Source organism: Delphinapterus leucas, chromosome 14, assembly GCF_059928025.1.
Source record: "Delphinapterus leucas isolate spDelLeu-1000000601 "Yukka" chromosome 14, BTC_Dleu_Yukka2, whole genome shotgun sequence".
Classification (NCBI taxonomy): domain Eukaryota; kingdom Metazoa; phylum Chordata; class Mammalia; order Artiodactyla; family Monodontidae; genus Delphinapterus; species Delphinapterus leucas.
In genome coordinates, this window is record NC_143142.1 from 7,793,471 (window position 1) to 7,806,940 (window position 13,470).

The following is a 13,470-nucleotide window of genomic DNA, read 5'->3' on the forward strand; positions in this document are numbered from 1 at the left end:
AAGGGGATAACATCTAAAATATACTGAATATAAAGAACTCATAACTCACTAGCAAAAAAACAAATAATCGGATTGAAAAATGGGCAGAAGATCTAGACATTCTTCCAAAGACATACGTACAGATGGCAAACAGGTACATGAAAAGATGCAGAACATCACTAATCGTCAGGAAAATGCAAATCAAGACCACAATAAGCTATCACCTCACACCTGTTAGAATGGCTATCATCAAAAAGACAAGACATGGGCTTCCCTGGTGGTACAGTGGTTGAGGGTCCGCCTGCCGATGCAGGGGACACGGGTTCGTGCCCCGGTCCGTGAAGATCCCACATGCCGCGGAGCGGCTGGGCCCGTGAGCCATGGCCGCTGAGCCTGCGCGTCCGGAGCCTGTGCTCCGCAACGGGAGAGGGCACAACAGTGAGAGGCCCGCGTACCGCAAAAAAAAAAAAAAAAAAAAAAAAAAGACAAGACATAAGCATTGGCAAGGATGTGGAGAAAAGGAAACCCTTGTGCACTGCTGGTGGGAATGTAAATTGGTGCAGCCACTATGGAAAACAATATGGAGATTCCTCAAAAAATTAAAAGTAGAATTATGATCCAGAAATTCTACTTCTTGGTATATATCAAAGAAAACAAAAATACTAACTCGAAAAGATATCTGCATCCCCATGTTCACTGCAGCATTATTTACAATATCCAAGATATAGAAGCAACCTAAGTGCCCATCAATGGCTGAATAGAGAAAATGTGGTGTGTATATATATACACAGTGTAATATTTTTTCAATATTTATTTATTTATTTTGGCTGTGCCAGGTCTTAGGTGTGGCATGCAGGATCTTTAGTTGCAGCATCTCAGATCTTTAGTTGTGGCATGCGGGTTTCTTAGCTGCAGTATATGGACTCGGTTGTGGCATGCACGTGGCATCTAGTTCCCCAACCAGGGATTGAACCCGCGGCCCCTGCAGTGGAACTGCAGAGTCTTAACCAATGGACTGCCAGGGAAGTCCCATAAACTTTTTTTTTTTTAGTTTAAATAAATTGGAAAGAAAACCTATGAGTTATTTATAATCAGGACAAAATAAATATTACTCTCAAAAGACAACAACAACAAAAACGGCTAACACAGGACATTTAGGGAGCCAAAATGCAAGAGGGTGGGGTGGGGTTGGCACAGTCCCCGGCTGAGACTGCCAGCATCAGGGTCTAGGAAGAGTTTCCAGGCAATGAGGATAGTTGATGAAGTCAGTTCCCCAGGAAGATGTCTCAGCAACAGAGTTTCTGGGGACTGACGTGGAGCTAGAGGCAGGGGGCTGTCCTGGAGCCCTCAGGTAAATGCCACAGCTGGCCAGCAGTTACCACTCCATCTTCCAGGAAAGTGAGCCTTGAGGATTCGGGTATGGGGGATGCTGGGGAGTAACCCAGGCCTTCCTCCTCCCAGGGCCGTAAGCTCCCCCTTCCCACCACTCTGGGCCAGGGGTAGGGCCACAACCTCTTTCCCAACACCCAGGCTGTGGCAACGCCAAGGCCTCCCTATTCTCCATCAGCGCCCCCCCACAAAGCCCCCAAAAAACATAACTAATCATAACCAACATTAACAGAGATCTTACTGTGTGCCATATTCTATTCCAAAAACTTACGTTTATCTCATTTAATGCCCTGCTACACTACTATTGTTCCCATTTTACAGATGGGAGACAGGCTTAGAGGAGTTCGGTAACTTTCCCCAGTCACAGAGTATGTAGACCTCCAGGATTCAAACCCCCACACCCATGCCTCTAACCACTATTGAATACAACCTTTTTACCTAAATATAAACCATACACTTGCTATGCAAACAAGTGGCTGGCTTCAAGACCAGTCCCTAATCCCCCTCAAATTCTCCCTGAATAAGAATTCTGGAGCCACCTCTGCACCCAAGCTGGCCTTGGCTTCTCAGCTTTGGATTCTGGAGGGCAAAGATCGCAGTCCCAGCCCAGGGTCCTGGAAAGAATGTGCCCTTGGCTTCTGGCCCCGGCTCTGCCCCCAACTGGCTGGTGGCCTTGGGCGAGTCACTCCCCCTTTCTAGGCCTGACAGCATCACCCTGTCCAATGAGGCCATGCCTGGATCAGAGGCTTCCAGGCCTAGGAGCTTCCAGGATCAGCTCCCACCCCCAGGAAGGCCAGGAGGCCAGGGGCGGGACTTGCTGGGTGTTAAATATTTCTGTCCAGCACTCTGCTGGCCTCTCATCCCAGTCTTCCCAGCAGGAAGTGTGACCAAGATCAGTCATGGTAAGAGCCTGCCTGGAGCCATGGCAGCTTTTGCCAACGGCACGGATCTGGAGTGAGATTTCCAGAAGCACCTTGTGTCCAAGTTTCCATGTCTTACTGTCCTTTTCTTTCTCCTTAGACGACTTACAGCAACAAAGGAGAGAAGGTAAGCAGGAAGGGAAATGTGGGGTCAGGGCCCCGGGAGACTGGGATGTTAGCAAAGAGCAGAAGAGGAATAATAGCTACAAGGGTTACGTGACGTTCTGGATGCACACTCAAGTTCATCTCTGTCCCCCCCTGCCACGTCTAGACTGAGCTGGTCTCAACGTTGCCCTCCTAAGAAAAACTTTTACCTCTTCTTAAATTCCTGCCAATCTCTTAATCCTGTCTGGAAGTTCTTTCTAAGGTCTAACTTAAATCTGTGTCGCTGTAGCATAAGGCTGTTTCCCCCTGTGAAACTTGGGCAGGCCTCCCGGGGGAGAGGGGGGCTCACCAATCCTGAGCCCACAGGAGCTCAATTTCTACATGAGAAACCTTTTGAGGCTTGGCAAGCCTTCAGGGCAGCAGGGTGGGGCGGGTTGGCTTCTCCTCAGTTCTTGGATTGAGGGTGGGACAAGGGAGGTGGCTAGGGCACACCTCTCCACTTGCACTTTTCTAGACCCACTTCTAGGGACTGAGCCTTGCCCCTTCTCTTCTTCTGCAGCCTGAGAGAGGCCGATTCCTCCACTTTCACTCCGTGACCTTCTGGGTTGGCAACGCGAAGCAGGTAAAAGCTGGGCAAGGTGTTGGGAGTGGATAGAGGGCAGGCAAGGGGGCCTCCAGGACAAGGGCAGGTCTCCAGCTGGGTCTGTGATTGGGCCCTGGGACGGGAGGATCAGGGCCAATGTTGGGAGAGTCCCAGGATGGACAGTCACTCTTTGGATCCTAATTACACAATCAGGGCCGCAGACCCCAGTGGGAAACTTATCTGAGATCAGCGTGGGCCAGGGAGCAGGCTTTCTTCCCAGGAGGATCTCGGCACCTGGGGCAACAGGGCAGATAGGCTTGGGGGACTGGGGGCTGGCCCCTCGACCCTCACGGGCCTGTGCAACTCTGTGATTCAGGCTGCGTCGTACTACTGCAGCAAGATGGGCTTTGAACCCCTAGCCTACAAGGGCCTGGAGACGGGTTCCCGGGAGATGGTCAGCCACGTGATCAAGCAAGGGAAGGTGAGTCTCCACCCAGGACCCTACCCATCCAGGAGGGCCATCTCTCTCCCTGCTGGTCTCTGAGCTCCCTGACAGCTCTGGCACCTCTGGGTGCAGGAGGCCAGGAAGCCCTTCCTCCAGGCGGCCCAGTGCTCTTCCAGGCTGCCCGGTGTGGTTAGCAGAGCGTGCACTGAGGTCAGCCTCCACTGGGCCCTCCCCCGGCACCTTTGTACGACATGCAACAGGGACCTTCTTGGTTTGGTCTACTTCTCGGCCTGGCCCGACGCTGGTCTCAGAGATGTTCAGGAAAAGTTGGCAAAGGCCTCAGACGTCAGACTGGAAATCTGAGCAGTGCCCTGGTCCATGGATCCCTGGGGCTCTCCCCACTGGGAGGCTTGACCGGCAGCTCATCCCAAGGCCCCAGGAGGGTCTGGCACGGGAGAAGCCCCCATCCCTCAGGACCAGAGGGGAAGCTAAGGCTGAGAAAGGACAGGAACCCAGCGTCAACAGTCCTGCCTGGCTGGGAAGAGGGGTCTTGTCCTAATGTCCCACCAGGGGTATCTCGCTGGTGGGCAGGGAGGGGGGCCGGGAGTGCACCTCCAGAAGCTCACCTGAGCCACCAGCCACACCTCCCTTCTCCTCTACATCTTAGATTGTGTTCATCTTCTCCTCTGCCCTCAACCCCTGGAACAAAGGTGAGGGGCCCCAGAGGGTTCGGGGTGCCAGGGAGTGGAGACGTGGTATTGTGGGTGGGGGTTAGGGACACAGGGGTGGACCAGGGTTCAGGGAGGGGGCCTCAGCCTAGAAGGAGATGAAGCTCAGAAGGCTGAGAGTACAGGGGAGGGGCCATGACTCCAGCGCCACCTGCCTCCCCTGCCGGCCACAGAGATGGGCGATCACCTGGTGAAACATGGCGACGGAGTGAAGGACATTGCCTTCGAGGTGGAGGATTGTGACTACATCGTGCAGGTGAGGCCGCACCTGGGCTGGCGCAGAGACGAAGCAGTGAGGCTCGGCCTGCCCTCTGTCTGCGACAGGGACCCCCATCAGTCAGGGCTGGAGGACACTGCCACGCTGGAGTGATGTGCCCAGATGTTGGCTGACACACACCTGAGTTCCAGTGACACTCTGCCCCTTAGTAGCCGTGCAACCTCTTTCTGAGCCTCAGTTTCTGCATCTGTAAAATGGGGATAACCACCTACCTCACTGAGTTGTTACAAAGAGGAAACGAGATCACAATCATCATTTCTTGAGCATGACTGTACCAAACGCTGTATTCAAGAGGCAGTTTAGATGTTCAGAGTGTAGATTCCAGAGGCAGACTGCTGGGTCTCAATCTTATTAGCTGTGTGACTTCAGGTGAGTGACTTAAATTCTCTGTGCCTCAGTGTTCTCATCTATAAAATAGAGACAATTATAGTGCCTTTCATGTAATGTTGCTGTGCAGATTAAAGAGGCTAGTACTTACAACAGTGCCTGACATGTGATAAGCATAGACATGCAGTAATAAGGTTTTGCTAAATATCAAATACATGATTCATGCATGTAAGGCACTTGGCAGAGGGTGTGACACATAGTAGGTGCTCAATAAATGTCAGCTTGTATTTGTCTTATCCAACCACCCTTTTTACAGATGAAGAAACTGAGGACTAGAGAGGGCGAAGGGCCACAGAGTGAGTTAGCACAGGACAGGCAGGACAGACCCCCACCCCAACCTGGTTTGTCTTAAATAGCCCCAGCTCTGGGCCTGGACCTCAGTTTCCCTATCTGCCAAATGGGCATGAGCCATGGGTGTCAAGGGCAACAGCTAAAGTTCGCTGGAGTTCCTGCCTGGGGCTGGAAAAACTGGAGGAGGCTGCGGCAGGACCACGCAGAAGGGATCCAGCAGGGGCAGCCAAAGGGTCCAGCACTGAGGGTCCAGCACTGACCACCTCCCCACCCCATCTCCTCTGCAGAAAGCCCGGGAACGAGGCGCCAAGATCGTGCGGGAACCCTGGGTAGAGCAAGATAAGTTTGGGAAGGTGAAGTTTGCTGTGCTGCAGACGGTGAGTTAACCTCAGTGCCCCACCTCTCCTGCTGTCAGCACCCACTTAGACGCCAGGACCCCCCTCCCCAGCCCCTGACTCCATTATACCATCCCACACCTGTGCCTCAAAGTGCAGACATTCTCCCTGGACCCTGATCTCCTGTATTCTTGGCTGGTGTGCAGAGGCTGAGGAGGGCTACCAGTCACGCCTCTGGGCTTCCCTTCCTCCCCAGTGGGGGCTGATAGCATGGGGATGCAAGGAAGGAGATGGGTGGGTCTGGGGAAGGAGGTGGGAGGGAAGCCCCACCCCACTCAAGCTATGTGACTTTGGGCAAATCACTTCACCTCCCTGGGACTCCGTTTAAATGAGCAAGTTACCACCTGCGTGGTCCACCTGTGTGATCTGCCACACGCTAATTAACCGTCCTGTGCCTGTTTCTTCAGCTATAACTCCTCCCACGGTCATTTAAAGGATCAAATGAGATGATTCGTGTATAGCACTTAGAACAGCGCTTGGCATATCACAGACACGCAGCGAAGATTACCTGATACAATCATAGGTCCTTCCTCCTCAAGATTTAATACAACTCAAAGATTGTTAGAATGATTGAAAAGGCCCTTCCATATAATTAGATCCAACACCCTCATCATCTTCATTCAGGCAACACATTTTAATTGAGCACCTATTATGTGCCAGGACAGCATCATGAGCAAAACGGCATCCCCGCCTCCACAGAGCTTCTGGTCCTGTGGGGCAGACAGACTGTCAAATTCCCAAATGTCAGACTGCAATTCATTTTGGAAAGGGGAAGTGACTTGCCCAAAATCACACTTGGAGTTAGGGCCAGGTCTGGTGTTGGCACCATGAAATGCAGCCTGGCCTCAGCAGGGATGGGACCTCAGGCTGTTCGCCACCCACAGTATGGGGATACTACACACACCCTGGTAGAGAAGATGAACTACACCGGCTGGTTCCTGCCTGGATTCGAGGCCCCAGCATTCGTCGACCCCCTACTTTCCAAGCTGTGAGTGCCCCTTGGGGCAAGGGTGGGGTGCCCTCTCTTCCATGCAGAGGGGACAGAGCATCTTGGTCCCTGCTGGGGAGCCCCTGAGCATCCCAGGATGGCTTGAAGAGGCAGCATAGAGGCCAAGAGCCTAGGGTCTGGAACCCAACTGCCTTGGTTCAAATCCCAGCTCTGTCACTTACCAGCTATTTAACCTTGGCAAGTTATTTTTCTAAGCCTCAGTTTCTTCATCTGTAAAATGGGGCTAGTAACAGTGCGTGAGTTGATGCAGATAAAGTGTCTATAGTAAGTGCTATGGAATAATGAGCAGTTACTGTTATTGAGGGGCTGGTGGAAGGAAGAGATTTAGGGAGTAGCTTTCTCCTCAGCCCCTAACTGCCTCCCTCTCCCAGGCCCAACTGCAGTCTCGAGAGAATTGATCACATTGTGGGAAACCAGCCTGATCAGGAGATGCTGTCTGCCTCAGAATGGTGAGTCCCTGGCCCAAGCCCTTCCCACATGTGTGACAGGCCCACTCCCAGGTGTTGTCAGGAAATAGAGCACGAGGTGGGGCCAGGTTAGTCTGAGGTCACTGATTCATCTGTTCCCTGAAAAACTGTCACCATGGAGGCCAGAGGATTTAAGGCCCAAAGTGACCCACCGGTCCTCCCTCTGAGGAACCTTGGGGAATCAACACAGGGGGTGTCACAGTCCAGGGAGCCTTGGAGGAAGGCTGTCACTACCCAAAGAGCACGTGTGTGCAAATTAGAAGCAAGTACCCTTTCTCAAAAGCACCTCCATCTGTTGGAGTGGTGCCATGTATACGGATCTTGTTATCAGATGCTTTACTTCCACCCAAAAGAAAATTGTCATAATAAAGGTACAGACCTATGATGCGCGTGATGTGAAAGGTGGTACCCTTTTTGGAGCCTGCTCAGGGAACAAATTCTGGAAGGTGGCATAGGGGCAGGGGGCAGGTCCCAGGCCAACATCAGAGCCATTGTGCCCTTCTGGCCACCCCCCACAGGTACCTGAAGAACCTGCAGTTCCACCGTTTCTGGTCCGTGGATGACACGCAGGTGCACACGGAGTACAGCTCTCTGCGGTCCATCGTGGTGGCCAATTACGAGGAGTCCATCAAAATGCCTATTAACGAGCCAGCGCCGGGCAGGAAGAAGTCCCAGATCCAGGTGGGGCCTCCCTCGGGCCCCGGGGGCCTTGGCTGGGGAAGAACGAAGCAGGGAAGAGGTCTGAGGGCTCTTGCAGGGGCAGGGGTGTGGGTGACGGGGCCACTGACAATGGTTTCCTTGCTTCCCTCCCACAGGAATATGTGGACTATAACGGGGGCGCTGGGGTCCAGCACATCGCTCTCAAGACTGAAGACATCATCACAGCGGTTAGAAGCCCATTCCTGGTCCTAATTCACCTCCCATTCAGCTCCAGAGCCAAACTCTGCAAAACGGAGTCAGAGGCTGGGGATGGGGGTGATGAGTGGCAGTCCTGGGTCCCCTTCGTCAGCCCAGACGGCTGACAGGGCTCCCTTACTGGCTCATGCCATTCATGTGCAGGCATATTCCCACCCTAGAGAGTTTGGTCTCTCTGCTACAGAAGTAGCAAGTGCCAGAGTAACAAGAAGCCTGGGCTCTAGATGTGGTTCTGCCAGTAACGTACTGTGAGTCTTTGGGGGATTCAACCCCCTCTCTGGGCTTCAGTTGCATCAAATTGAAAATGAGGATAGTAAGCTACAAGATCCACTAGGTCCTTTCATCTAAACTAAATGTCCTGAGTCTATGGCTCCAGCCCTTGGGGAGGCTGGGTCCTACCTGTTCTTAATGTGGCAGTACGACCAACTGGACAAGAGCCTGGCCTGTCCCATTCAGCCCCGGCCCAACCAAGAATTCACCATGACCATGGCAACTTCATTCATTCATTCACGCAACAGATGCTTATTGAGCACCCACTGTGTGCCAGGCACTGTTTCAGGTACTTGGGACACATTAGCCAACAAGACAATAGTTTCTACCCTTATGGAGGCACAAAACAAAATGAGTAAAATCTCTCTGTTAGACGGCAGTGAGTGCTCTAGAGGAAAATAAGGCAGGGCCATGGGCGAGGGAGGGTAAAGGACATTTTTTTTTTTAATTTCAAGTTTTTCTTTTTTATTTATTTATTTATTTATTTATTTATTTTGGCTGTGCCAGGTCTTAGTTGCGGCACACGGGATCTTCGCTGTGGCACACGGGCTTCTTAGTTGCGTCATGTAGGATCTAGTTCCCTGACCAGGGATCGAACCCAGGCCCCTGCACTGGGAGGGCAGAGTCTTACCCACTGGACCACCAGGGAAGTCCCAGGACTTTGTATATTTAAATTAGGCGGTCACCAAAGTCCTGGCGCTAAGAAGGAGACATTTAAGAATGCAGAAGACATTGGGCTTCCCTGGTGGCGCAGTGGTTGAGAATCTGCCTGCCGATGCAGGGGACACGGGTTCGTGCCCCAGTCTGGGAAGATCCCACATGCCACGGAGCGGCTAGGCCTGTGAGCCATGGCCGCTGAGCCTGCGCGTCTGGAGCCTGTGCTCCGCAACAGGAGAGGCCACAACAGTGAGAGGCCCGTGTACCCCCACAAAAAAAAAAAAAAAAAAAAAGAATGCAGAGGAGCGAGTAAGCAGTGGAAATCTGGGGAAAGCGCCCCAGGAATAAGGGACATCCAGGGTAGAGGAAGGTTAAAGGAACAGCTGGAACAGAATGAACAAGGAAGAGAAGGGTAGGAGATGCGGTCAGAAGGTAGGAGTGGGGGCAGATCGTGAGGACCTTAAATTTGACTCTGAAACACCACTATTGGTAAGCAGAGGAGTGACATGATTTGACTTGTATTTTAGTAAAATCCCTCTGGCTCCTATGTTGAGAATAGATATTAATACTTAATCTCTCAATGCCTCAGTTTTCCCAGCTATGAAATGGGGAGAACAATCATCTAAATGCCTCAAAATATTAGTGCATTGACATAACGAGACAGTACATAGAAAGTGCTCGAGAGAGGCACGTAGTGAGGTCCCATAAATGTTAGTGATTGCTGTTCTTCCATCGGGACCCACAAGGCCCAGAGGAGGAAGGGGATGAGGTCACATTGCATCCTGGCAGTTTGGGGAAGCTGGAGTAGGGACCCTGCCTCCTCCTGGCCCAGCACTTCCCCCTGGCTGGGAGTGTTGAGCATGGAGAGAGAAGGACTGACCTTGACCCTGCTCTGAGACAGATTCGCCACTTGAGAGAGAGAGGCATGGAGTTTTTGGCTGTTCCGTCCACATACTACAAACAACTGCGGGAGAAGCTCAAGTCGGCCAAGATCCGGGTGAAGGAGAATATTGATGTTCTGGAGGTAAGGCCTCGAACAGGATCCTCGGTCAGCCGAGGAGAACAAGCCCTGAGTTCCATCTTGCCTCATAAATGCTGTCTCAACCTTGCATCAGGCACTGGGATGCAGCCGGGAAAGCAGACCAGGTCCCTGCCGTCATGGAACTTGCATTCTAGTGAGAAGACAGATGACAAATAAATAACACAAACACCATTGGAGAGAGAGAGAGAGTTGGTGCTGTGCAGAAACTTAAAACAGGCTATGACAGAGAGTGATCTGGGGCTGCTACATAGGAGGCAGTCAGGGAAGGCCTCTCTGAGGAGGTGACATTTCAGTGAAATCAAGATGATGAAAGGGAGTCGGCTGTGTGAAGACCTAGAGAAAGAGCAGTCCTGGCAGAGGGAACAGCAAGTGCAAAGGTCCTGAGGTAAGAGCAAGCTCTGAGTATTTGAGAAACAGAAAGAGGGCCAGAGTGAATGAAAGGAAGTGTTTGAGGAGTGGCCCAGGTCAAAGAGGTAGGCAGGAGCCGATTCCTCTGGTAGGCTATTTAGGAGTTCGGATTTTGTTCTTCTGTGGCCAGAAACCATTGGAGGTTTTTCTGGTTTTGTTTTTGACAGCTTTATTGATATTTAAGGCACATAACATACATCATTTTTTAAAATACACAATTCAGTGGTTTTTGGCTCTTCACTATATTATGCGGCCATCATTGAAATCAATTTTGGAACATTTTCATCACTCTAAAAGGAGACCTGAAACCTCTTAGCCACCAGCTCTCAATCTCCCCATTCCACCTCCTCACCCTCAGCCCTAGGCAACCACTGATCTTCTGTCTCTATAGAGCTGCTTTTTCTGAACATGTCATATAAATGGAATCACATAATCTTTTGTGACTGGTTTCTTTCACTCAGCATCATGTTTTCAAGGTTCATCCATATTGTAGCACGTGTCAGTACTTTGTTCCTTTTTATAGCTGAATAATATTCCATGGCTCACGGGCCCAGCCGCTCCGCGTCATGTGGGATCTTCCCGGACCGGGGCACGAACCCGTGTCCCCTGGATCGGCAGGCGAACTCTCAACCACTGCACCACGAGGGAAGCCCCACTGGAGAGTTTTAAACAGGGGAGATGATCTGATTTTTGAAAGATCCCTGAATGTGAGGAAGATGGATTGTAAGGAGGCAAGAGCAGAAGCAGGGAGAGCTGTGTGGGTGCTACTTGGGTGGTCCAGGCCAGCCTTGGGTGGCTAACACAGGGGCTGAGGCGGGGAGGTGGAGGTGTCTGGAACTGCTGCAGAAAAGGGTCTTTTCTTGGCTTTGGGGGTGCAGGAGCCCCCATGGCCTTTCTAAATATCCCACCATTTCAGGCTAGAGGGGCCAGCCAGCCTCCCCCTTACCCAGTCCCCTGTCTCCCACCTAGGAGCTGAAAATCCTGGTGGACTACGACGAGAAAGGCTACCTCCTGCAGATCTTCACCAAGCCCATGCAGGACCGGCCCACGCTCTTCCTGGAAGTCATTCATCGCTACAACCACCAGGTACCACTAAGGACCGCCTGTCCCCAGCGGTTGGCTTTCTGGGTCCGCAGCTCACCTCCTTTCTCCCGCTCCAGGGTTTTGGAGCCGGCAACTTCAACTCACTGTTCAAGGCCTTCGAGGAGGAGCAGGACCTGCGGGGCAACCTCACCGACATGGAGACCAACGGCACCGTAGCCGGCATGTAGGCCACTCTGGTGCCGACTGACCCACCGAAGCCCCGCCCACCTGCCGGCGCACGGTGGGCCACGCCCCCTCGTCCTGGAACGCGCCCACTCCACAGGCCCTGAACAGCGAGCGAGCCCTCCTTACTGGCCGCTCCCTTTAGACCCCGCCCACCAGCCGCCTCCGGGACCTCCCACACACACAAGACTCCGCCTACCTCCTAACTCGCCCCCTCGGTTGGGCTGTTCAGTCTCCCGCCCTCCGGAATAAAGCGGACTGGGGTCCAAGGCGGTGTCCACGTGTTTGTGCCGGGCTGGAGCAGTGAGGTTCTTTGGCCGCCAGGGGGAGCTCAGGGCGGCAGCACTGTAGGAGACATCCGCGTTAGGGGTTCAGAGGCTGCGGGAGCCGAGGAGGCGCCGGGGGCTAGCGCTGGGCTGAGTAGGACCGCGCCGGTCGCGGGGAGTTCTGGAACCAAGAGGTGCAGAGGGCCTACACGCTAAAGGGAAAGACAGACAATAGCGTTTTGTGGAGTGGTAAATGCTATTAAGAAAATAAAGCGGGTGATGAGCTTGTGTAGAGGTGAAGGACTAATGTCGATCCAGGGAAGGCCCCTCTGGGAGGTGACATTTGGGAGCCAGCCATGGGAAAATCTGGGGAAAGAGCATCCCAGGAAGAGGGTACAGCAAGGGTAAAGGCCCTAAGGTGGGACAAAGCTTGGCAGCATCCTGTCTGATGGCGTTCTGATCTCCAAGGATGAGCTGTACCCAACTTTGCTGCCCTGAACCCAAACCACTGGACTTAGGAGAATGTTAGCCCAGGGACTTTGGGGCATCATTCTCGCTCAGCACCCACGGCACATGGTTCCTGGTGTGAGAGCTGGTAGAAAGGATCTGCGCCCCTCAGCTTCTGCCCTCTACCAGCAGCACGGCAGGCACCAGTGCCTACTCCCCCACACCCCCTGTGCAGCTCTACTCCCCCCAACCCTGCTCCAGACGTGGACTCCATTTGAAGAGAGGCTAGTTCATACTCAGGTGTGAATGGCCCTTGCAAAAAAGAGTGACACAGTTGGGAAAGGAGCTACTGGTCCTAAAACAGAAGGAAAATTTTCTTCAAAACTGGAGAAGAGGAGGTGGGGGCAAATAGGATCTCTTCTGCTTCTGATTTTTTCTTTCTTTTCTTTTCTTCGTTTTCTTTTCTTTTTTTTTTTTTTTTTTTGGCTGCACCGCACAGCCTGTGGGATCTTAGTTCCGATCAGGGATTGAACCCCGGCCCTGGGCAGTGAGAGTATGAAGCCCTAACCACCGGCCGGCCAGGGAATTCCCTACTTCTGATGCTTGACAACCCTCCCTGGGGAGGAGTCAACTCAGAACTAGAAGCAGGTGGATCTCAGTGTAAGAAAAAAAAATCGGAGTTGGTGTAATGGAGGAATTGGGAGGAATTTTTCCACCCCCCTCAGGTTATAGAAATCAGGGCTTCTAGGATCATGAATTCAGAAATGAAAAGAACAGCAGTGAGAAACCAGAGGAACAACGGCAGGTCCCAGGCCGGTGCTGCTGGCCAAAGATACCCTCCCTCTATTTTCCCATGGTTCATGCAAAGAAGGGAAATTCTGTAACACAGGGGGCTGCAAACTGGTAGCTCACGGGCCAGATCTGGCTCACAGATGTATTTTATTTCGTCTGCCTGATTTTAACAAATTCGAGTCAACCTTTCAGAAGGTCAGGATATTTCACATACAAACTCTACAGTTCTGGTTCCACCTGGGACAACCAGGCAGTTCTGGCCTTGCCTTCCTGTGCAGTGACAACCAGCTGGCACAGGGCAGTAGGTGCCTCTTCAGATGGGGCATGGACAGAGCCAACGCTCATTAGCTGAGCACAGACTAGGGAGCCCCACTACCTGGTCAGCCGCTTGCTAGCTATGTGTGGTCTTGGGCAAGATACTTGATCTCTCAG

General features: G+C 52.4%; 1 protein-coding gene across 1 annotated transcript; it reads left to right on the forward strand.

Moving 5' to 3' along the window:
- The first annotated feature begins 3,224 nt into the window (after positions 1-3,224).
- Positions 3,225-11,791, forward strand: HPD (4-hydroxyphenylpyruvate dioxygenase). The gene is made up of 11 exons (XM_022598039.2): positions 3,225-3,457; positions 4,089-4,131; positions 4,323-4,405; positions 5,392-5,481; positions 6,384-6,487; positions 6,880-6,957; positions 7,494-7,656; positions 7,791-7,862; positions 9,719-9,841; positions 11,237-11,353; positions 11,428-11,791. Exons 1-11 carry the CDS (start codon positions 3,377-3,379, stop codon positions 11,536-11,538), a joined length of 1,065 nt encoding a protein of 354 aa, XP_022453747.2. The 5' UTR covers positions 3,225-3,376; the 3' UTR covers positions 11,539-11,791.
- Positions 11,792-13,470: the final 1,679 nt, after the last annotated feature.